This window comes from Nelumbo lutea, chromosome 4, assembly GCF_056320005.1.
Source record: "Nelumbo lutea isolate HS-2025 chromosome 4, American lotus-T2T, whole genome shotgun sequence".
Taxonomy (NCBI): domain Eukaryota; kingdom Viridiplantae; phylum Streptophyta; class Magnoliopsida; order Proteales; family Nelumbonaceae; genus Nelumbo; species Nelumbo lutea.
The window spans coordinates 6,772,861-6,795,520 of NC_142687.1; the positions used below are offsets into that span (position 1 = coordinate 6,772,861).

Sequence of the window (22,660 nt, forward strand, 5' to 3'; positions counted from 1 at the left end):
CAAGTATTAATCATATATGGTATGGTATTTGGATTTAACTTTTATGATATCATATGGGTCAGTGTTTAAATTTCATTTTTGTAGGAGTTTCAAATTGATGCTTTCAAAAATAACCCCCCACCCCCACACACATGCAAAAGGGAAAATAAAAAGCTTACTCAGTTAATGATTGAAAGTTTAAAACAACTATTGGTCCAGCATTTCATTTCCTTGCCCTTTTTACCTCAATAGCGTAAACCTTGGCTCTGTAAGTGTCTAGTAATGTGCTTCCTTTTGTTACTGAACTTTTTATTTCCCCTTCTTTTTTATTCTGCTGTTAGATATTCCAGACAAGGAGGGAAATAAGTCCAATAACCACAATTCTACCAAATTCAAAAGGGAAATCTGGAATTACCTCATTGAATAGATGATTGGAGACAATGAACCGTGACATTTTTGTTTTTTCTTTCGCAGTTATGCATCTGGGCCCACAGGAAAATAAAATTTGTACCCACTAAAAATGAAAGATATCAAGTGAATGAATTATCTAATCTGTCTTGCTGATCTACTGTGGCATTGGGGAGATGAATGCATAGATTGCTACAACAGAAAGAATAATGGAACCCAGAAGCTCGACCAATATTTCCTTGTTCTTTCTATTCTTCTTTTTCTTTTTCTTTTGGAGGGGAGGAAGAACAGGAACCTGGCAAGATAACTCTTTCACATCAGTTACTATTTACCCATCACCACTGAAACATTCAGACTCTCCAAAACATTCTTCTAAAGAAGCTGCGCTTCTGTAATTTTGTCTTCAGGTCTTTATCTGAAATATTACCACAAGGAGCGTCAAACATGGTAGCTACATGTCTGTAGTTTGGGAGGGATGAAATATTTTAGCAAGGAGATATGAACCTTTTAGTCTCCCAGAGAGATACAAAGCTTCTTCAGCAATAGGTCTCCACTGCTCTGCACATGAATAGTTGATGCCCAGGCCAACACTAAGTCCTCTCAACAAATGTACAGTTCTAAGAATAGAGAACAACTCTTCTGGGAAGTTCTACCATTGTTTCAGAACAAAATCAACATATTAATACAGTTGAATGCATGTTTATTTTCGTAGACATACAAGCCATAACTGAAGCCAAATAACCAGCTCAACAGAATAAATTCGGTTTTGTCTTGCATTGGGAAACTAAACAAAATAACATAGAATAAAATGCATGCAATTTAGAAAAGTAGTTTCATATAAATTTCCCCCTTCCAACCATTTTCATCTTTTGGGGCCAAACCATCTTTGATTGCTACCATATTTGGATGCATCCATGGATCCTAAAAACCCTCCACCTCTCCATATATCATCATAAAATTCCATCTAGAACCCTAGATTCCGTAACTTTTTAGTTTTCTTCACACCTCAAAATTTTTGTCCTTTAGTGCAAGACATTCTGAAGCCTATACAATTATCCATTCTAACCCTGCCCATATGTAGGTACATAGTGCTCATCCAGTCCCTCAAAGCACAGAAAATACTAGATTGATGCCACGTGGACGCCTACAATCAGCCTGCAACTCATTTTTCTTTGCAATGAACCTATAGTACACCGCAGGTATGCAATGGACCCGCGGTTCACCACACGCTTCCAATGAACCTGCGCTTAATGCAAGCCCAAAACATACTCAAGTTGAACCTGCAATGAGGATTTACATGCGTTTGGCCCCGTGATGAACCCTGGATCGCTATGGGATCCCGGTTCATTAAGAACCAGGCTTGGATATTAGCTGCACATGTAATTTCTAAGTGACGTCACTGGCGCCATGTCGGTTAAGTAAGGCGCAAAAGGTAGTAGCACACGTGGGTATTAGGATCTTCGGGTGAAAGGAAAGCCAATCCTTGAAGAGATCCCATAGGAACAAGTGGCAAAACCCTAGCAATGCTCCTTAATGACTAACAACGAATCTAATATTCCCTTTCCTAATAGAAAACAAACATTGTTGGCTCCTCCCTTTCACCATCTTGGGATGAATCTACAATTCTTGCTATTGAGCTCCAAGACTTTTGCTAAACTAAATCATTTCCAGATTTTTCTGGTGGCCTAGCTCTCAAGATCGGTAGGGGAGATAGGTTGAAGTTTTGGAAGGACTCCTGGTGCTTAGACATCGCTCTTGCTGAAGCCTTTCCTCTGCTCTTTAATGTGCCCTCGGTCTTGAGGCTTCAGTTGCTGATTCTTATGATGTGATTGGGGACTCAACCTCCTGGTCCCCCCCCCCTCGGAAGAAACCTTTTTGATTGGGAGATGGACCGGCTGTTGGACCTTCTGCAACTGTTACAGAGGCAACCTATCTCAGTTAATCTGAAGGATGAATGGAGGTGGAGATGGTGTTTTTACTGTTAAGTCCTTGGCCTCAAATCTGAATAGAACAAATATATTTGATTTCCCAAGTAAGCAGGTGCAGAATTCTGTCGGCCCATCTAAGCATAATTTTCTGGTTTGGGTGATGGCACTAAATAAGTGCTTGTCGAGAGTTAACTTGGTTAGGAGAGGGGTTCAGATTTCAGATCTTAACTGTGGCCTATGTGGGCTCTTGCCAGAGACAGTTGATCATCTTGGCATCCATTGTTCGATCTCTGCAAGAGTTTGGGAGCATTTTCTCAAGGCGGCTGGGGTTTGCTGGGTTATGCCTGGTCCTGTCAAGGGCATTTTATTCTGCTGGAAGTTACCCGGTCTGAAGAAAAAGGGTAATCTGATCCAGATAACTATTCCTGCAGCTGTTTTAGTGACGGACTGAAAGAAACAACAGGATTTTCTGCCACAAAGTGAGAAATCCGGAGGACTTAATTCAGGCAGCAGTGTCTAAACTTGCTTCTTGGATGTCTGTTTCCCCTGAGTTTAAATCTCAGAATCTGTTTCAACTGCTTTATACTCAGTCTATTTGGAGTCTGTAATGTGTATTCTTCCTGTGTGAGGGGCTCCAGGAAGTAGTAACATTTTCATCTTTCATCAATAAAATTTTTTACCTTACCTTCTATAATATAAAAGCCAACCTCTACTTTAGTCCTAAAATCACTCACTCCTAAACCTGTCCTAATCCTCCTAGACTCATCCATCAGTCATTGAAGTCCTATTTTAAGTGATATTGGACCTATCTTTCCTACATCAACAATTAATTCAATATCAATGCTATTACTCCTACATCACCTTAGATCAAGAACATTCACCTCCATCTAAAGAAATAAGATCATAAATGGAACCCTCCCTACAATCGAACAAATAAAGAAAGGGAAAAGAAGCTATTACATGGAAAAAATCATAGATGAGAAAAAAAAAAGGCAAATACATAAAATATCCTCATGAGTGTAAGAAAAGAGAACTATAAATCATCATGTATTAAAAATGGGACACTGAACAGTGTGAGCTTGTCTTACACAGCCAGTCCCAAGCCAGGATAAAGGAGGAAGGTTGTTCCAGGTTGGCAGCTAGCACTAAAACTTTTGCCAAACTCCCATGATCATGGACGCCAGCTATCCTATATGGAGGAGAGTATTGGGCGGTCAAGAAACAACAAGCCCAAAAAATAAGTGTGGCAGAAATAAGTATGCTGAGATGGATGAGTGGAAAAACAAGAAAGGATAGGATCAGAAATGAAATCATTCGGAGGAACCTACGAATAGCTCCAATAGGTGATAAAATGAGGGAAAGTAGACAAAGATGGTTTGGTCATGTGCACAGAAAACCATCAACAGCACCTCTAAGAAGAAGTGACCTGTTGCAAGTTGAAGGGGCTAGAAGGGCTAGGAGTAGACCAAAAAGGTCATTGGTCGAAGTAGTAAGAAATGATTTTAAGTACCCCATAAGTTAACAACGGTTGTGGCATTAAACAGAACAGAATGGCGAAACGGGATTCATGTAGCTGACCCCATATAGTTCAGATAAGGCTTGGATGATGATGATATGTACATGTGTGTGTGTGGAAAAGGGTTCCTAAATGGGTCAATCAGGGATACACAACCCATCAAATTTCTGCTACATAGATGGATGATATGGTTGATCTAAACAATCCACTGAGTAGGGAACTCTTTGGAACAGCCTCCCAGATAAGATTAACCATTGACTTGCTTGCAAAAAAGAGCCTATCCTACACATGTTGCAAGGTCTTTTGGGCCAATATTTTTTCCATGAACATAGAACGGGTAGAACACAGAGAGCCTTTCGGACTCCAAACTAATTTTCCATGTGGAAGATTCATGGATTGTTAATGGAGCTTCCCTAACAAGTTGACTAGTAGGCTTTTTCCTTATAATAATGAAATCATATAATGTGGAGGCATTTTTTTTGTAAATAGTCACCCAGGCCTGGTTACCGCGAGGCACGAATACCTTTGTGAGGAGGTACCCTTTTCCCAAAGCTATGAAACTATTTCACTGTGTTCCATAGAGTGAACTACTTCACATTCCTAAAAATTCTCTATCTCCCTACGAGCATCAGTTTTGAGTACAGGTACCCTCTTGTAATATACCTCCATATTAGAACTTTATGAAATTTAAACACCAACAAAACTGGACAAATGAATAAGCCAAGATGTTTTTGTGTGTAAGCATACATTATATGTAATCCACAAAATTTATGCACCTCTAGTAGTGTAATCCAACTGCAGATAAGAAGCAAAACCTCCTTGGACTTGAATAGCAATTATACCTGAACAGAAATTTTTTTTATTGAAGATTCTTCTGAAAAAGGTTGCAACATCATCACTCCAGGCGGGAGTTTTGTATCAAACATTGTTTGGGCCAACTTAAGCATTTCTGTTTGTTCATCATCACATTTACTCAATGTTTTTATACCAAGCTCTCTGCAAAGTGAAAAAAGAAAAATAATAACATATGCACTTAACTATAATACCAGATAGATATAAGATCCGAGTTTTTTTTTTTTTAATTAGAATCTTATAATTTAAGCAGCATCAATGGCCCAACATGGCCTTAAAGAAAGACCTTAGGAAACGGGAGGATAGCTAGACCATTTTTACTTTAAGAATTTCTGCAAGAAAAAGGTCTAATGATATATGAAATTGGATTCATAAGGTGAAAAAGGTCTAATCATATATGAAATTGGATTCATAAGGTATCTGTTCAGTGGTTAGCTAAACTTTGACCTACCAACAGCATGGAAGTAAATGAAGGTGCAGAAGAAAAGATAGGAGAAACCCATTGGTCCCCATTCTCTACAAACATCCACCTCATTGGATGATCTTAATCATCTGATCCATGCAGCCATTTCAAAAGTCAAAAAGAAAGCAGATTTTCCAGAAAGAGAGATCACCATATCCAGTAGTTAACCATCCTAGTCAATTGTCATCCAATATAATGGTACAAGTCCCACTGAATATCAACCAACTCCCTTGTTTTTAAACAACATCCACTGGTAGAATTACTAGTATTTAACCTTAGATACTTCTTTTTTTTTTATTTTTTTTGATAAATTCCTTAGATACTTCTTCTTAAAACCTTTATCTTGGATATTCAATCTTACTGTTGTCAGATGAAAATAATACATTAGCAATTATCTGGTGAACTTTAATACCTGTAACTCTGAGAGGCTTTTATAGGATCACCATCAGCAATAGCAAGAACCAGGCCAGCATATCCGAGCCTCAAATCATCAGGGAGATCCTTCACTTGTCCATAGTCTAGCAAAGCAACCTGATTTTTTTTTTTTTTTTTTTTTTTTTTTGGGGGGGGGGGGGGGGGGGTAGGGGAGAGGGGATACCAAAATAAGTTATAGGTTGACTATGAGGGCCTACTGAAGTTGCAATTCTGAATGTATGAAAACGTAATGGGAAATGAATTACATAACCAAATGAAACTACTGTTTCGGAAAAAGATAACAAAATACTTGTATGAAAAAGGACTGGAGTGCTTGTCACTTTACTATTCTTGTAATTATATCCAATTCTTAATAAAGTTACCAGTTACCAATCAAAAAATGAAAAAAAAGAAAAAAAAACATATGACAACTTTTTGATACATCGATTGATGGATACATTGAAGAATGATGCTTCCATAGAATTGAACTAATAAGGATGAAGCTCAGATGTGCTTCTAGAGTGCTAGGAAATTTTATAAGACCAGTTGTGCTGTATGGGATAGAATATTGGAAGATCAAGAAAAAATACACACATAAAATGAGCATAGCTGAGATCAGAATGTTGACATGGATGCATGACAAAACTTAAGAAGAACAAAGTCAGAAATTAATGCATTGGTAGAAAACCTAGAAGGAGATTCAATAGGTTATAAGGCCAATGACTGTTCTATTGAAGCATATGATGGGCCTATGACACAAGAATGTATATGGCCCTGGATAGTTTAAAAGGAACAGGATTCATGAAGCTGACACTAAATAAATAATTGACTTGAGGGAAACCACACATTTTTGGCCAGATGTGGTGGATCGTTTTCAGACTGTTAATTTAGGCCATCGTCAAACATATATGCATATGGAAATCAATGCTCATTAACCACAACATGGAACCATGAATCAGAATCCATGCATGTAACAAAAAATAGCCAGGATATGTTAGGTCCAGTCAAGGGTATCCACAAATTCTAGCTCAGATATGATTGACCATAACCCATCTGATATTCAATACCCTCCCCCCCCCCCCAAAGAAAATGGAGAAATAAAGTGATATACTAGGTTAAAAGAACTACAATAAAGGATATCACATGTTGACTTTCAATAAGGACATCCCCTAGGTTGGACCTGTCCAGCAATGAGACCAGCCTACAGCATATGGGCAGAGAAAACACTATTTGGTGTTGTTTCTGCACAATTTTGTGCTCTTGTCTAATGCATAGAATCTTTGTTGTCATAACAAGGCAGCCTATTCTCATTCAAATGACTGAATCAACAAAACCAACTTAACATAAAATTGAAAGTAAGGAGGAAAATCCATTTTTGCCTTTATCCAACTAATTGTGAGAATATGAACAATTACAACAAAATACAAAATCAAAATAAAGCAATGAGTTTTCTGGCTGAAAATCAGTAATCTACTTGCCTCTGAACCCTTACAGATCAGAATATTTCCAGGATGAGGGTCTGCATGAAACAAACCACTCTTCAAGATCATTTGACCATATGCTAGAGTCAAACTTCTAAGGATGTTCCTGTATTTACAGAATTTTTGAGAAAGGTGTTACAATATTTTTGAGGTCTAATTTATTGTAATGTAAATAAAACATCTTGCAGCAAGCTATAGCAGAGTTGATTGAGCTTTAGATTTCATGAAACCAAGTCAAACTGATTAAAATAAGAGAAAAGACAGAAGGTGAACAACAGAAAGATGTCGCCATATTAAAAGTAAAGAAGATTTCAGTTGTAAGGGTGGAAATCTGACAGAAAATTATAAAGATTAAAAAAGCTTCCTCTCTTAGACCAAACAAAACAAAGATGAAATTGATATTGAAAAATCTTTATTTTTGTTTTTTCTGGCACTTGCATGATTTTGGTCCAGGAGAGAGGTTGCTAAAGCCAAACAGTGAATTCTAAGATTCCGTTGAAAAAAAAAATCATCATTTGAATATCAACAAGTCATAAACTTCTTTTCTACAAACCATTCCTAAAATAAAATACATATTAATATAAAAGCAAGCACGCAACAATTATTCATACAATGAACAAACAAGGCAAGGAAAACTTCAAACTATCCATCTAGAGTAACATAGGGAGCTTACTGCTTTGCCATGGCAGCAACTTTACCATCAGGATTTATGCCTCTTTTAGCCATCTCATCACCAAGGTTTAGAATTGGTACTCCATCTATAAATTCCATTACTAAAACTCTCCTAACCAAGAACAGACAATTTTTATTAGCAAAAGTAAACTAACCAATACCTAACAATCAGAGATGAGTTTTATATACTTCTGCAAAACTGCAAGAAAAACTGCACAGTAGTTGGAATCAATCAAATTAAGACTTTTCAGGTTTATTAAGGTAGCACAAAATAACATTTAGAAAAATTAGGATTATCATATGAATTGGTAGGGAGCATGAAGCAATAGAACTCACTGGAGCTGATAAATGCATATATTTATACAAAAGGATAATAAAAGCCAATTACAAAATGGAAGAATGTGATTGCCTAATATCAATCTCAAGAACCTTATTTAATAGCCTTAAGCTGGAATTTATCTCCAATTCTACATTTGGGCCTTAATAAGAAACTACTATGTTGTAGTGGTAAAGATAGGCATATAAACTATCATCATCATCATCATCTAAGCCTTACCCCAACCATATGGGGTTGGCTACATGAATCTTGTTTCGCCATTCCATTGTGTTTAATGCCATATCCATTGTTAAATTATGAGCATTTAAGGCATTGTTTGGATAGACTTCTACTTTTGTACTTTTAAAAACATCAAAGTATAAAGTACATAAAATACTTTTACTTTTGGTATTTTTGTTTTGAAAACTGTTTGGGTAAAAAGGTGTGACCACCTTTGGTATCAAGAGTTTTATCGAAGAGTGGTCACGTGTGACCACCCATTCGCACGAAAACAAAAGCACAGTTTCACCAAAAAGCACGAAGCATAAAAAGCTGACTTCGTGCTTTTGGGGTTTTTCTTACCTTTAAAAGTATGAAAGCAAAAAGTATAAAGTACATAATACAAATACTATGTCGTGTTTTTCGTACTTTATACTTTCAAAAGTACGAAAGTACTTTATAAAAGTCTATCCAAACAGGGTCTAAATCATTTCTTTCTACTTCGACCCATATCCTTATTGGTCTGCCCCTAGCCCTTATAGCCCCTTCAACTTGTAACAAACCACTTCTTATAGGTGCTGTAGGTGGTCCTATATGCACATGACCAAACCATCTTAATCTACTTTCTCTCATTGCATCACCTATTGGGATGCTTAAATCGTATAAACTGTACAGGGAAATTTTGTTTGATTTATTAAACCTGTCTCCTCAACAGAAATCTGCAAATAAAAAGACTTTTCTACGTTTTTGGGAGAAAAGACAGAGAATTTCCAAGTGACCAGATGAGAAGAAGAAAGGTAAAATGCATAAATGTATATATTTTAGTGGACCTATTTTCTATTGGAAGGTTTCTGTTGATTTCCACCCACAGAAACCTCCAAGTAGAAAGACCTTTACTCTATATAATATGGAAAATATACTTCAATTCTCTGAGTGATCAGATTATATCAATGGCAATGAAAAGTGATACATAGAAGTCTAAATAATATTGAACCCACTTAAGCAAACCCAAATAACCAAAGCCCCATCCGCGCACACAGAAAAGGGATATTTTGACCACTTAGATTATGTTTGGTTAAGATTCTAGTCCAAAGAATTGGTATTTGAAGAATGAATTTTGGGCCAAAATGATTATTTTTTGAAGCTGATATTTTTAGTAATGAGTTTTGAGTCCGAAAAATGGATTAGTTTGAATCATGTATCCAAACTTAAAAATGATTCTTCCAATCACAAATTAGCAATATTCATCAGAATTAATTCTCTGTAAGCAAGCCAAATCCAGCCTTAGTCTCTAATGGAATTGCATAGAAAAGATTTTTCCGTGTGAATGTTTGAAGTTCTGAGTAAATAAGAATTATTGTACATGGCATACCTAGTCACCATGTTTGGCATCAGACGTGGCACTAAAACAGGAGGCCTTTTGTTGTTGACATAAAGAAAATCCCGTATTTTCTCCATGGCTTGAGCCTCCCTCATAAAGTCAAATTCATATCCAATCTTGAATTCCATGCATCAGAGCAGAAAACAACAGAGTTTGAATGGTATTACACAAAAATAATAACAATTAAAAATAGAAACAGCCTATGCTAATGCACCTGGATAATTAGATGTTCAATTAGACATAGAAAATAAATAGGCTGTGGTGCTGTGCCATGATTAGATAATTCATGGGTTCATTAGGTTTGAATTCAGGTTTGCAATTCACAATCCATATACAGTAGGTGAACCAACTTTACAAGGGGCAGGCTTCTGTTTTAATCAGCTAAAATAGGTGATTAAAACCCGACAATTTCTGGTGTAATAGATTATGAATTGAGGCATTACATGAATGAGAAATTGCAATTATGAACAAGTGTCTAGCACACAATAGTTGGCATTACCTTCAAGGAAAGATTTTCTGGTTCCAAGCTTATTATTTCTTTCGATTCCTTTTTTTTTTTTGTTCCAATTAATTATTTATCTAATAAGTCTTCAACTTACTACATTTTTATTGGTCATTTCTTTCCAATAGAATCACCTAATTATCAGGAATTGTTTCTTTTTTTTTTTAAACTTATATCAACCAACTTGCCAATTAGTACCAACCAAACCAAATCAGATGGTAGGGAATGAATCAAGTAACTATAGAGAATAGACTATACCAACATACACCATTGGAAGTGAACTCATTCTGGTCCTTTTTATTGATGTCAGGTATATAATATCTTGATTCAAAAATGTCCCAAGGAATCAGGTAGAACTCAATTAGATATTAAACTAAAAAAAATCACCCATGAAATAAATTATCTAGCTTTCCCACCAAAGGACTCCAGAAAATTAGAGAGAAGCCACTGGAGGTGGCTGAATAAACTAATCTAAAGTTCAAATCAGCAGGTACATGCATGAATCAGATTCAGCACATAGCACCCGGCAAGCTTTCAACCATGTCTAGGTGTAACCTATATGGAGTTTGTAACTGCTGCAGTTCAAATTTCAGAGTGTTAACATAGAACTCCAATACTGTTGAGTTGGTCTGAGTTGTTTTTTATTTAGTTAGGAAGTTGTTGGGCTTTAGGCCCATTAGTTTATGTTTTTTTTAAGTTGTTACTGTTCAGCTATATTAGTAGCCGCCCTACTAAGCGCATCCTTGTAATATCTCATTCTTTAAGTTAAGTATAAATATAATGAGAGGTAGGCGGCTAGGGTTAATTCAGAATCCTGGTCGACTTCGTACTCTTTTCTTCTTCTCCTTTCTTCTCTACTGCTGAAATCTTCATCTTCCCCCTCTTTCCTTTCACAAGAAACTCGACTAAATCTGCAATTAGTTATTTCTACTTGGCATCAAAACAGGCCGAAGGTTCCTTGAAGTTGTTTTCTCATGCAGCCCTAGATCGGCCGACTGCATGGTGATTTAAGAGGCTGATTGAAGCTCTCAGGTAAGCCCAGTTTTTGGATTTTTTGGTGGATCTGTGTGCCCTGTAGCTGATCTAGGGTTTCTCATCAAAATCAGGAAAAACTGGAGAAAGGGAAAGAGTCTCGTTTCTGTTGGACTCTTCAATTTTGACCTAGGAAGTGGCGCCCTGATTTTTTAGGGTTCCTTGGAGTTTTTTGTAAGGGGCGATTCAAGTCCTGCCTGATTTGGAGGCTTCTAGAGAAAGCGGCTGCCCCTTCTCTCTCTTCTCTCGTCCCACAGAAAATGAATCTTTTGTGGGAAGAAAGTCTAGGACACCATAAAGGTGTTGTTGGTTCCAAAAAGTGTTTTGTTTGATATTGTTGCAAATTTCAGTTATTGTCTTTACATTTTTTGAGAAGCATGGAGGGCCACGGAGTTGAAAATAAGCCCGGGAGTGAAATGGGACCAGTGGGAGGAGGTGCTGGAGACCCTTTCGGGGCTGGGACCATTACTACAGTTAGGTTGGATTGTGCAAATTACTTAGAATGGTCACAATCTGCAAAGATGTCCATTGGTGCTCGTGGGAAATTAGGGTATATCACTAATGAAGAGGTGAAACCCGAAACTAGCGACTCCAGGTGGGTATAGGAGTATTATATGGTGATGACTTGGTTGTGTAATTCCATGTTGCCCCATATAAGTAAATTTTTTTTATGGGCAAATGCAATTAAGGAAATATGGGATGGGGTTGCAAAAACCTATTCACAGAGGGAGAATGTTGCTAGGGCTTATCAGTTGAGAAATCAGATTATTTCTACAAGGCAGGGAGATAGATCTGTTGCAGCCTATTTTTCAGCCCTTAAAATCCTGTGGCAAGAGATTGACCATTTAGAGACATTTGCTTGGGAAACCACTAAGGATGCAGCTACCTATCAAAAACAACTAGAGAAGTATAGGGTGTTTGAATTTCTTGCTGGCCTTAATCCTGAGTATGATATTGCACGACAGCACCTTCTTTCCAGGGACAGTGTTACTCTATCCCAGGCATATGCCTTTGTGTCAGGGGAGAAGTGCAGGAGAGATGTGATGATGAAAAACCTTATTCCTGATCAGTTTGCCATGGTAAGTGTTGTGAAACCTAAACAAAGTGGAGATCGGGGTGGCAGTGAAATCAAGAAGGAAGATAAAAGAGATTTGATCTGTGACTACTGTAAGAAGCCTTAACACACAAGAGATACTTGTTGGAAGTTTCACCCACATCTTGTGCTGACTAGATTGAAAAATAAGAAGGGAAATGAACACATGGCAGTTACTGGTGACATTCCGGCCTCTCCTACTACAACTACTGCAATAAGGGCCAAACTTGAGAGGTATGGGCTACTTTTGAACTAGCGGGATACAACCAGTTCCAGTTCAGCCGCAAGCGGACAGCAAGGTACAAGTGGCACTGTTGGAGTCCACTCTACTTCCTTTGCTCACACAGGTAGTTCACATGTCACTGCAAATTATGTTTCTACTTCAGGTAAGGAGGGACCTCCTTGGATTATAGATTCTGGAGCCTCAGAGCACATGACCTAGAGTTCTACTATTTTTTCAACTTACCAGCTTTGCTCTGGTAGAGATAGGGTCTCCACAGCTGATGGATCCCATGTTCCTATTGCTAGGAAGGGATCTGTCAAGATTAGTGATTTTATTTCTCTACCCTTTGTCCTTCATGTTCCCAGACTGAGCATTAATTTGTTATCTATTAGTAGTTTGACTAAGAACCTGAACTGCTCAGTAATTTTTTCTCCCGGTCATTGTATTTTGCAGGATCTGGATTCAAAGAGGACGACTGGGAGTGGTCGTGAAGTGAAGTCTGGAGTGTGAAGGTTGTCAACTTGGAAAGCATTGTAGACATTCATTTAAACCTAGTAATAAAAGATGTTCCTCTTCTTTTGATATTATTCATTCGGATGTGTGGGGCCCTTACCATGTTCCTTCTAAGGGAGGTTATCACTATTTTCTCTTATTTGTGGATGATTTCTCACGATACTCTTGGATTTACCTTATGAGATCCCGCGATGAAGTACCATCCTTGGTGAGGCAATTTCATCAGATGGTTCTAACACAGTTTGGAACAAGAATAAAGGTGTCCAGATCCGACAATGCTAGGGAATATTTTGAAGGACACCTTGCCTCATATCTGTTAGAATATGGTGTTGTCCATCAGAGCAATTGTAACTACAGTCCACAGCAGAATGGTGTTGCAGAAAGGAAGAACAGACACATTGTTGAAATTACAAGGAGAATGATGATCACATCTATAGTTCCAGTTCGGTTTTGGGGTGATGCAGTTCTCACAGCAGTATATCTGATTAATAGGGTGCCCTCTCGTATACTTGGATTCAGCACCCCATTCAATCTCCTTTTTCCTCAGGGGGAGATGTTTCATATTCCTCTCAGGGTGTTTGGGTGTGTCTGTTTTGCACATATCCTTGGTCCTCACCGCTGGAAGCTTGATCCCAAGGCAAAGAAGTGTGTCTTCCTTGGATATGCAGAGAATCAGAAAGGGTATTGCTGCTATAATCCAATCTCTGGGAGCCGGTATGTTACCATGGATGTCACCTTTTTTTAATCCACGTACTTCTTCTCAAAGAATCCTTCTCAGGGGGAGTGTTTTGGGGAAGTGAGTCAACAGTCTATTCCTCTCCCAGTTCCAGTCCCTGTGTCTACTCTTGTGCTTGACCACCACCATGTGTCACCTACCTTGCCACCTCCTTTGCGTTCTGCTTCTCAGCATTACTTACGATAGAGACTTCACAAGTAGGTTGATCCCACTACAGCAGAACTCACATCACTTCCTGTCGATTCCTTGGAAACTCCAAATTCGGCTGACATGGATTCAGGCATTCCTCTTGGTCCCGCTATTGTTTTAGTTCCCATTGATCCTACTAACACTGTTACAGATAACCTTGATCTCCCTATTGCTCTCAGAGAAGGGAAGAGAAAGTGTACTACTCATTGTATTTCACAGTACTTATCCTACAGTGGACTTTCTCCTTCCTACCGTGCTTTTCTTTCCTCTCTTGATTCAGTGTCTATACCTAAGAGTGTTAGTGAGGCTCTCTCCAAACCTGAGTGGAAGACAGCTATGCAGGAAGAGATTGCAGCTTTGATTAAGAATCAGACATTGAACATCGTGGATCTACCAGAAGGCAAGGAGACAGTTGGATGCAGATGGGTTTACACAGTAAAATATAAGGCAGATGGAAGTATAGAAAGGTACAAGGCAAGACTTGTTGCAAAAGGGTACACACAGACCTATGGCATTGATTACTTAGAGACCTATGCACCAGTTACAAAGATGACCTCTGTTCGGATACTTCTTTCTCTTGCTGCCTCATACTCTTGGCCCTTATTTCAACTTGATGTGAAGAATACTTTCTTAAATGGGTATCTGCAAGAAGAAGCGTATATGGATCTTCCTGCTGGTTTTTACAATTATACTGAAAAGGGAAAGGTATGCAAGCTTAAGAAGTCACTTTATGACTTGAAACAATCTCCTAGAGCATGGTTTGACTGATTCAGAAAGGCCTTGATTGCTTTTGGCTACACTCAGACTCAATCCAATCACACCTTGTTTGTGAAGCAAAGGGGATCTTTGGTGTCAGTCTTAATTGTTTATGTGGATGATATTGTTGCCACCGAGAATGATCTGAGTGAGATTGATGGTCTGAAAAGGAACCTACATAAAGAATTTGAAATTAAGGATCTTTGAGAACTGAGATACTTCTTAGGCATTGAAGTTGCAAGATCAAAACATGGAATTTTTATCTCTCAAATGAAGTATGTCTTGGATCTCCTTCAAGAGACAGGGAAGCTTAGAACAAAGGCAATCAACACCCCTATTAATCAAAACCATAAAATCAATGCATCAGAAGGTGAACCAATAAAGGATATTGGGAGATATCAGAGACTTGTGGGTCGGCTGCCATACTTGTGTATGACAAGACCAGACATTTCCTATGCAATAAGTGTAGTAAGTCAATACATGCATGCTTCACGAGTCTAGCATTGGGAGGCAGTTGACAGGATTCTTGCTTATCTGAAGGGACACCCGGGCAGAGGCATATTATTTACTGATCATGGATAGTTGAAACTAGAGGCCTATACAGATGCAGATTGGGCAGGATGCCTTGATGACAGGAGATCAACTTCATGAGTGTGCACCCTTGTTGGGGGCAAGATCAAGTGTTGAAGCCGAATACAGGCCATGTCACATGGAGTTTCAGAACTTCTCTGGATCCTTTCCCTATTAAAAGAAATTGGCGTATATGCAGAAGAACCTATGATGCTATACTGTGATAACCAGGCAACAATTAACATTGCCCATAACCCAGTCCAGCATGACCGAACTAAGCACATTGAAGTGGATAGACATTTTATCAGAGAAAGGGCAACTTCTGGAGAAGTTTGTCTTTCATACATTGCTTCTAATCTGCAACTTGCTGATGTTCTCACAAAAGGTGTTGCAAAGAATAAGCTGGAGCATGATCTACGCAAGTTGGGAATGTGTGACATTTACTCCCAACTTGAAGGAGAGTGTTGAGTTGGTCTGAATTGTTTTTTGTTTAGTTAGGAAGTTGTTGGGCTTTAGGCCCATTAGTTTATGTTTTATTTAAGTTGTGACTGTTCGGCTATATTAGTAGCCGCCCTACTAGGGGCATCCTTGTAATATCTCATTCTTTAAGTTAAGTATAAATATAATGAGAGGTAGGCGGCTAGGGTTAATTCAGAATCTGCAATTAGTTATTTCATCTTCCCCCTCTTTTCTTCTTCTCCTTTCTTCTCTACTGCTGAAATCTTCATCTTCCCCCTCTTTCCTTTCACAAGAAACTCGACTAAATCTACAATTAGTTATTTCTACTAATACAAAAGCCATACTCAAAATAAATTTGACGAAATATGATCACTTAAGTGAATATTAGGATTGACCAATGTCTCATCATCTCAATGAACTCTAGCCTCTCATATTGTACCCCTAGAATACCTACTGACCAACAATTTAATGAGATGGCCATTTCCTGCACTAGCACACACAAAAATGGGATCGAATGTACCAAAATAGAAATAGTATGCACCTGTTTCTCCATCTCCTTGGTTACAGAGAAAAGATCAAATTTGATATCTGTCATTTGCAAATATAGAGCAAAAGCTTGCAAGTTTTGGATATCTGTCATCATCAAATCCCGAACTCCAGGATGTTGCACCTATAAATCCACATATGAGTTAAAAATCCATAAGAGCATTCAAATTGAAAATATTAAATAATTTCTAATATCACATACCTTTACAGCAACATCACTCTTGGCACCTTTCAATCTTGCTCGATGAACCTAGGCCAAACACAAAAGATTTATTATTATCCATAAGAACCATGGGTTCACTTTGCCAGGATAATCACAATAATGAAATTCCCCTATCCCTACCACCACAAACAAAAAAGGCAGGATGCTTGTAATATGACAGTTTGGTCCCACAATGTACTATCAAATATCATCACTTCCTTCCCAAGTAATGGGTGCGTTTTCAAATTTCACCTCTCCTACGTTTTATCATCTTTTCCAAATTCCAAGCCAGGTGTTAAGGCAACTGAACTTTTTTTGGTCCAAGATGCATCATTCTCATAATCAATCTTGTTTTGGGATTATATCGTTGCACCTAATGACCTAAAGAATGAACCTTGGGTAATAATTGAAGCATTATTATGTAATGCTTATTTTTCAACATTTTAAGTTTTAACAAAATCAAAAAATTTTAAACTGAAGAAGAGAAAGCTCCAGGAACTTTTTTTGGTCCAAGATGCATCCTTCCCATAATCAATCTTGTTTTGGGATTATATCGTTGCACCTAATGACCTAAAGAATGAGCCTTGGGTAATAATTGAAGCAATATTATGTAATGCTTATTTTTCAACATTTTAAGTTTTAACAAAATCAAAAAATTTTAAACTGAAGAAGAGAAAGCTCCAGGAACTAAACCTGTGCAATTGAAGCAGAGCCGAGAGGCTCCACATCAAATCTTTCAAACATTTCACTAACACTTCGACCTAGCTCCTTCTCAATCACAAGCTGGACAACATCAAACGGAGTTGCAGGAGCTTTATCGCACAATGTAACAAGCCTTCTAACCCATGCAGGAGGGGCCAAATCAGGCTTCCCCAGAATTTGAGCAACCTGAATCAAATGCCATCACGTTAACAATAAATATCCACCTAAAACAAAATAACATTAGGAAAAATATAACAGGACCTTAACGTCATTTCTTTTCCTCTTTTTCCTCTACTTTTCCCCCTTACAGGGTTTCATTACCGAATAAAACATGATTGCCGAATCGTGGATAAAACCCATAATCAGAAGAAGCTACTCCGTTGAAAAAAGATCACAAACTCAGAAAACAAAAACTACTCTCCACTTTGAAAATGAAGCAGGGAGAGAAAAACAAATGCATATTTTCTTAAGCTAAAACCAGGATAAGCACAACTCATTTAAAAGTTAAAAAGAATATCCAATTTTGACAACCGCACTTTTTTGTCAGCAAATCAAAACCAACTAGCAAGAAAAAAATATTAAGGCAGAGGCCCGGTTGACAGCAACAGAAATCCAATACCTTGAGAAAAAACCCACCAAGGTCAGAACACATTGAGTATATCTTCTTAGCAGCGAGCTCATGCTGCCTTTCCCACATCTCCTCCTGCTTATTCATGTCTTTCACAAAATTAACCCGCAATTGAAAAACCTAACAAAACCCAACAAAGTTCAGATGTAAAGAATCTGAAATCCCAGAAAGAACGCGGGAGGAGAAAGACAGACAGAAAGAGACCTTGTAACCGGTATAGATATCCGCAGCTCGAATCCAGAACTGGAAGGAACGCTGCCAAGGTCTGAAGTGGGTGGTGAACTTTTCACGAAGATCTTCAACTTGAAGAGAAAGCATCCTATTGGGTGATGGTGAATGAACTTAAATCGAATCAAAAATGTTATGAGATGTTGGAAGCTCTACTCTACGCATGAAGCAATTGTGCAGTGTACTGCATTTTAAACGAATGGGCACGCGTCGCAGATCATCGTCGTCATATACCTCTCACATAGGAAGAGGAGGGAAGTCTGTCATGTGTGGTTGAGAAGCTAACGACTATATGTATTTTCTTTTTTTGGATTGAAGATTGGAGTTGGGACAGAAAGAAAGTGGATGAATGAACATCTAAAACCGGGGAAGAGAAATGAGTGTTGGAGTCTTGGAGTTGGAGGGAGGAATTTTATGATTTGATTGACCCGTTTCCATTCCTTCATTTATTTTATCTGATTTTTTGACGAGAACTATTGATGGATGGACAAATACATTGTATGTGGTAGGGACTAGGTTTACTTGGTTTTATTACATTTACAGAGCTGACACTCCGTCCATCCGTATCATACAGGGTGGGGTCACATGTTATCTCAGTTGCTCACTTTGCACTGTTGCAGCACATGGAGGAATCAGTTTTGATTGCCAGACCCGTTTTTATTAGGACTATGATTGTGGTTTTGCCGAGTTCGGCTTCAGTAAGGGCTAGACGTGTTCATTGTTCATGGGCCGGGATGGGTCGGGTTCTTATTCTTTATGAATGGAATTTTGTTAGGCCCGAGCCTGAGCTCGTTCCGACCAATGGGCCTACAACTTGGGCCCAAGCCCGGCTTTGATAAAAAGCCCAAAGCTCGAATTTGTGGTGACTTAAGCTGCGATTTCAACAGTGATCAGTTTGCGTCTAAGAAAGAGAGAGAGAGAGAGAGAGAGAGAGAGAGAGAGAAATCACCGTCGCGCCCGGTGCCTATATTCACCGCCTCGCCAGTGACTGTAAGTTGAGTTCGCGATGTCTGAGATTTGTAAACTGTGATTTCAACAGTGATCAGTTCGTGTCTAAGAAAGAAAGAGAGAGAGAGAGAGAATGATAAGAGAAATGGTGAATATTCGTCGCCTCGCCGGTTGTGTGGCTGCCTGAGAGTGTGAGGACTGAGGACTAAGGAGGATGTGAAGACTGAAGAGAAGAGAGGTTCGACTGGAAAGAGGTGAAAGAGAAAAGGGGTTCGACTAGGGTTTTTTAACTTTAATCTATAAGTCAGGTCGAGCAGGGCTCGGGCCGGGCTATTTTGGCAAATCCCGAGCCCAACTCGAATTTATTGTGGGTCAGACTTTTTTGGCCCGGGGTTAAGCCCGTTCGGGGGCCAGGTGGCCCGACGCCTGGCCCATGAATAGGTCTAGTCAAGGCAAAGCTGGATCGAACACCCTTTACTACCTTTCATTGAGAATATCTTCATACTTGTGTGTTTTATTTTTCCAATGCAAAGGTGGAAAATGCTCTTAGAACGGTGTGGGCACATATTTGTCTTGATAGAAGTTGATCTTGGCTTTGCTAAATGCCAATGTTCAAACCACAATTGTTAAAATTCCATTTTTATTATTTTATTAATTATATATGATATATGATATTTGAACTGAACTTCTATTAATTATTTTTAAACTACAGTAAGTATCTACTTTATATAATATATAAATATATAACAGGGCTGTAACCATTATTAATTGTATGAATTAGAATCTAAATCCCATATGATTAATTGGTTTTAATGTTGTATTAAGTCATAGGTTTAAGATTCATACCACTAATTTTTGGACCATTTTGTTCTTGATAGATAATATGAAGGACTTTGATGGGTGTTAATTTATTAATACTAGTCACAAAATGCCATTTTTGGTTCAGGCGAAATTGAAATCAAAATCAGAATTGGCTGGAATGGATTTTCATTCTCATGGGAGGGAAAGGGAATGGCCATTCCTTCAAATGGGGGAGTGCCATTTCACCAGGAATGGGGATTACACTTGAGGTTTGGTTTTCGATTAGACATGTTCATGGGTCGGACCAGGCCGGGCTTTTACTCCTCATTAACAGAAAATTTTCAGGCTTGAGCCTGAGCCCGAAGCCCGACCTAACAATGATTTTTTTCCACTTTTATTGAAGATTGCATCCTGGGTTCACCGATGAGAATGAGTTCGCTTGAGTCCGCCAAAGTTCACTGGTGGCGCGGGTGTTCACTGGTGAGAATGAGAACATTGAGAAGATGGAACACACACACACACACACACACAGCGAACTCACCGTCACAATTCACTGGTGGTGCTGGTTCCTGAGAAAATGAGAATATGCAACAGTGAGTGAGAAATTAAGAATGAGAATTGCAAGAGAGAGAGAGAGAGAGAGAGAGAGAGAGAGAGAGAGAGAGAGAGAGAGGAATCACTGAGAGATGACCGGTGCTTGAGCTCGCTTGTTGCCTCTGAGACTGACAATGGTGGCTGCCTGCCTGTCTGGGTTTGTGCCGGTTCTTGAGAGTGAGAGTGAGGAGAGAAGAAGATGAAGACTGAAGAGAGGGAATAAGAAATGGTTATTTGACTAGGATTTAGAGTAGGCTACACTTGGTCAGGCTGGGTCGGGCTTTTGTAGCAAATCCCGAGCCCAGCCCATAAAACAGTTGGGCTCGGGCTTTTAGGCCCGAGGTCAAGCCCACGGGCTAATATCTATCTATGCACAAGGCCGTCTGGGGTCAGGCTAGGCCAGGCAGGCCCATTAACAGGTCTATTTTCGATAAGGGGCAAAATTGGTGTGTGGTTTGACGACGGATGGGAGGTGTTTGTTAGATGGCATCACCTAACAAACAAAAGGTTTAAATAGAGGAGAGGATTCAATATTTACAATAAAATATGAAGGGAGGTTTAAATCTTTTACCCTATATTATGATATGAAAACAAAAGGTATTCTTCAAGTTAAATAAACCTAGATTTGTTGCCATGTAAAGAAGTTGGGAGTGTTGGATAAAGCCCTAACAATATGATGAAGATCAATAAGTATCCCTTGTGCAGGTGGAGTGCACAGTAGAGGTGTTAATCCATTAAAAGAAATCCAAACAGAGTTCATTCTTAATATTGCATGAAGCTAAAACGAGTTCACATCAGCGCCCCACAGCACATCCCAACTGTGTATTGGGAACATCTCCCGATGACAAGCACAGGACATGTTCCCTATGGGGCGCTGATGTGATCTCAGCTAAAACTCCCAGTTTAGTTGAATTCATCAGGTAAGCAAAGATTGAATACTTTGACCACATTGTCGCCTTGCAACAACATGTAGCCTGACCGCTCAGTGTAGCTTGGTTGATGGTCAGAACCTAACTTGTATCAATTGGGTTAATGATCTTGCACCAGGTCGCTAATCCCATCTTTTGAAGTTAGAGTGGAGATTATATGTAATTGAAAGGGAAACTTTAGAAGATTTTGCATGATAATGCCTTAGTCCATGAGTTTGCCAAGAAACAAGAAGCTTCCTACATTGAAATGCATGAGACCCCATGCTTACAATTGCTCTAATGTCCTCAGAAGTCAGAAGCCTTTCAAAATCATAGCAATTTAGAGGTAGTTATACATCTCTGTGAACCAGAAAATATAAAAGCATCCCACCTAAACATGCATGGAAAATGTTTTCATCATTAAGTTCAACCAGTGACGTACAAGAACCATGAAGCAAGTAAAAAGGGACCGAGTTAAACTCCAAAATGATGACTGAATAACCCAAGTTAACAATTCTTTACAATTAATTTAATTTTAACTAACAACAGAAGAAAGTCTTCTATTAATGTTTCATAGAATATATCCAACCATCTGTGGCTAAACCATCACTATTTCATAATTCATATAACAATGTCACCAGATTAATGCTCTTTAAATGGATACAGGGGAAGCTTTTCTTCCAAAGTTTGGTAAAATATTATTGATTATGTGAGAGGAAAATGAGGAGATCTATAGATCCTTCTAAAACCAAATCATGAATCAGAGAAAAACTTAAACATTATAAAGAAACATGTGCTACAGCCTACAAGAACAAGACTGGTGTTCCATGGAGATTGAAGACCCTTGTTGATGAGTGTCTCAAGCTGTCCGATAGTTGCTGGAGCAGGTTGTGACTTATTGCTTATAGCTGGGATACAGAATCATCTTTTACTACTTGTTATGAGCTCACAAGAGTTGTAATAATTGCAATTGTGTTAGAAAAAAAAAATCAGCTATGACCATGTTCCAAGCAATTAAAGCGAGTTCTACAGAAAAAAAAAAACAATTAAAAAAAGGTGGTGTGATTCTCGCACCCTTGCATGCTAATTATGATAATTAGGGAATTTGTCTAAAACTTACTATAACTTTTCACCATTTCTCTTTAAACTCACCATAACTCTTCAAATCGTCCAGGGCCACATGTCAGTAACTTGATGTTAAATAAACTAACCAATATTAAGAATCATCATTTTACTCTTTGTTATATTCAACTATTTTTTAATATTCCAGAAAAAAACCTTGTTATTATTCGATCCAAAATCCATTTGTTAGCTTCATTGGAATACTTTCAAGTGGCACAATGAGAGCAAAACGTCTATCAACAAGTAGAAATCTTATATATAAGGAATTTGGGTGTTGAA

The 22,660-nt window shown here is 38.4% G+C and overlaps 1 protein-coding gene across 4 annotated transcripts; it reads right to left on the minus strand.

Annotated features, from left to right (window-relative positions):
* Positions 1-360: 360 nt before the first annotated feature.
* On the minus strand, positions 361-18,549 carry LOC148853631 (uncharacterized). 4 transcript variants are annotated; one of them, XR_016113226.1, is made up of 12 exons: positions 17,985-18,549; positions 17,772-17,900; positions 17,144-17,338; positions 16,451-16,498; positions 16,244-16,372; positions 9,621-9,745; positions 7,715-7,825; positions 7,039-7,147; positions 5,559-5,677; positions 4,674-4,827; positions 892-1,026; positions 361-802 (listed from the first exon to the last, which is right to left on the minus strand). XR_016113226.1 is itself a non-coding variant. In XM_088985995.1 (12 exons), the coding sequence occupies exons 1-12, from the start codon at positions 18,096-18,098 to the stop codon at positions 738-740; spliced, it is 1,443 nt and encodes a 480-aa protein (XP_088842121.1). In that variant the 5' UTR covers positions 18,099-18,549; the 3' UTR covers positions 361-737. The 4 variants fall into 4 exon arrangements, 2 of the variants coding, with proteins under 2 accessions (XP_088842121.1, XP_088842122.1); XM_088985995.1 differs by having other exon boundaries at positions 892-1,036; XR_016113228.1 differs by lacking the exon at positions 4,674-4,827 and having other exon boundaries at positions 892-1,036.
* Positions 18,550-22,660: the final 4,111 nt, after the last annotated feature.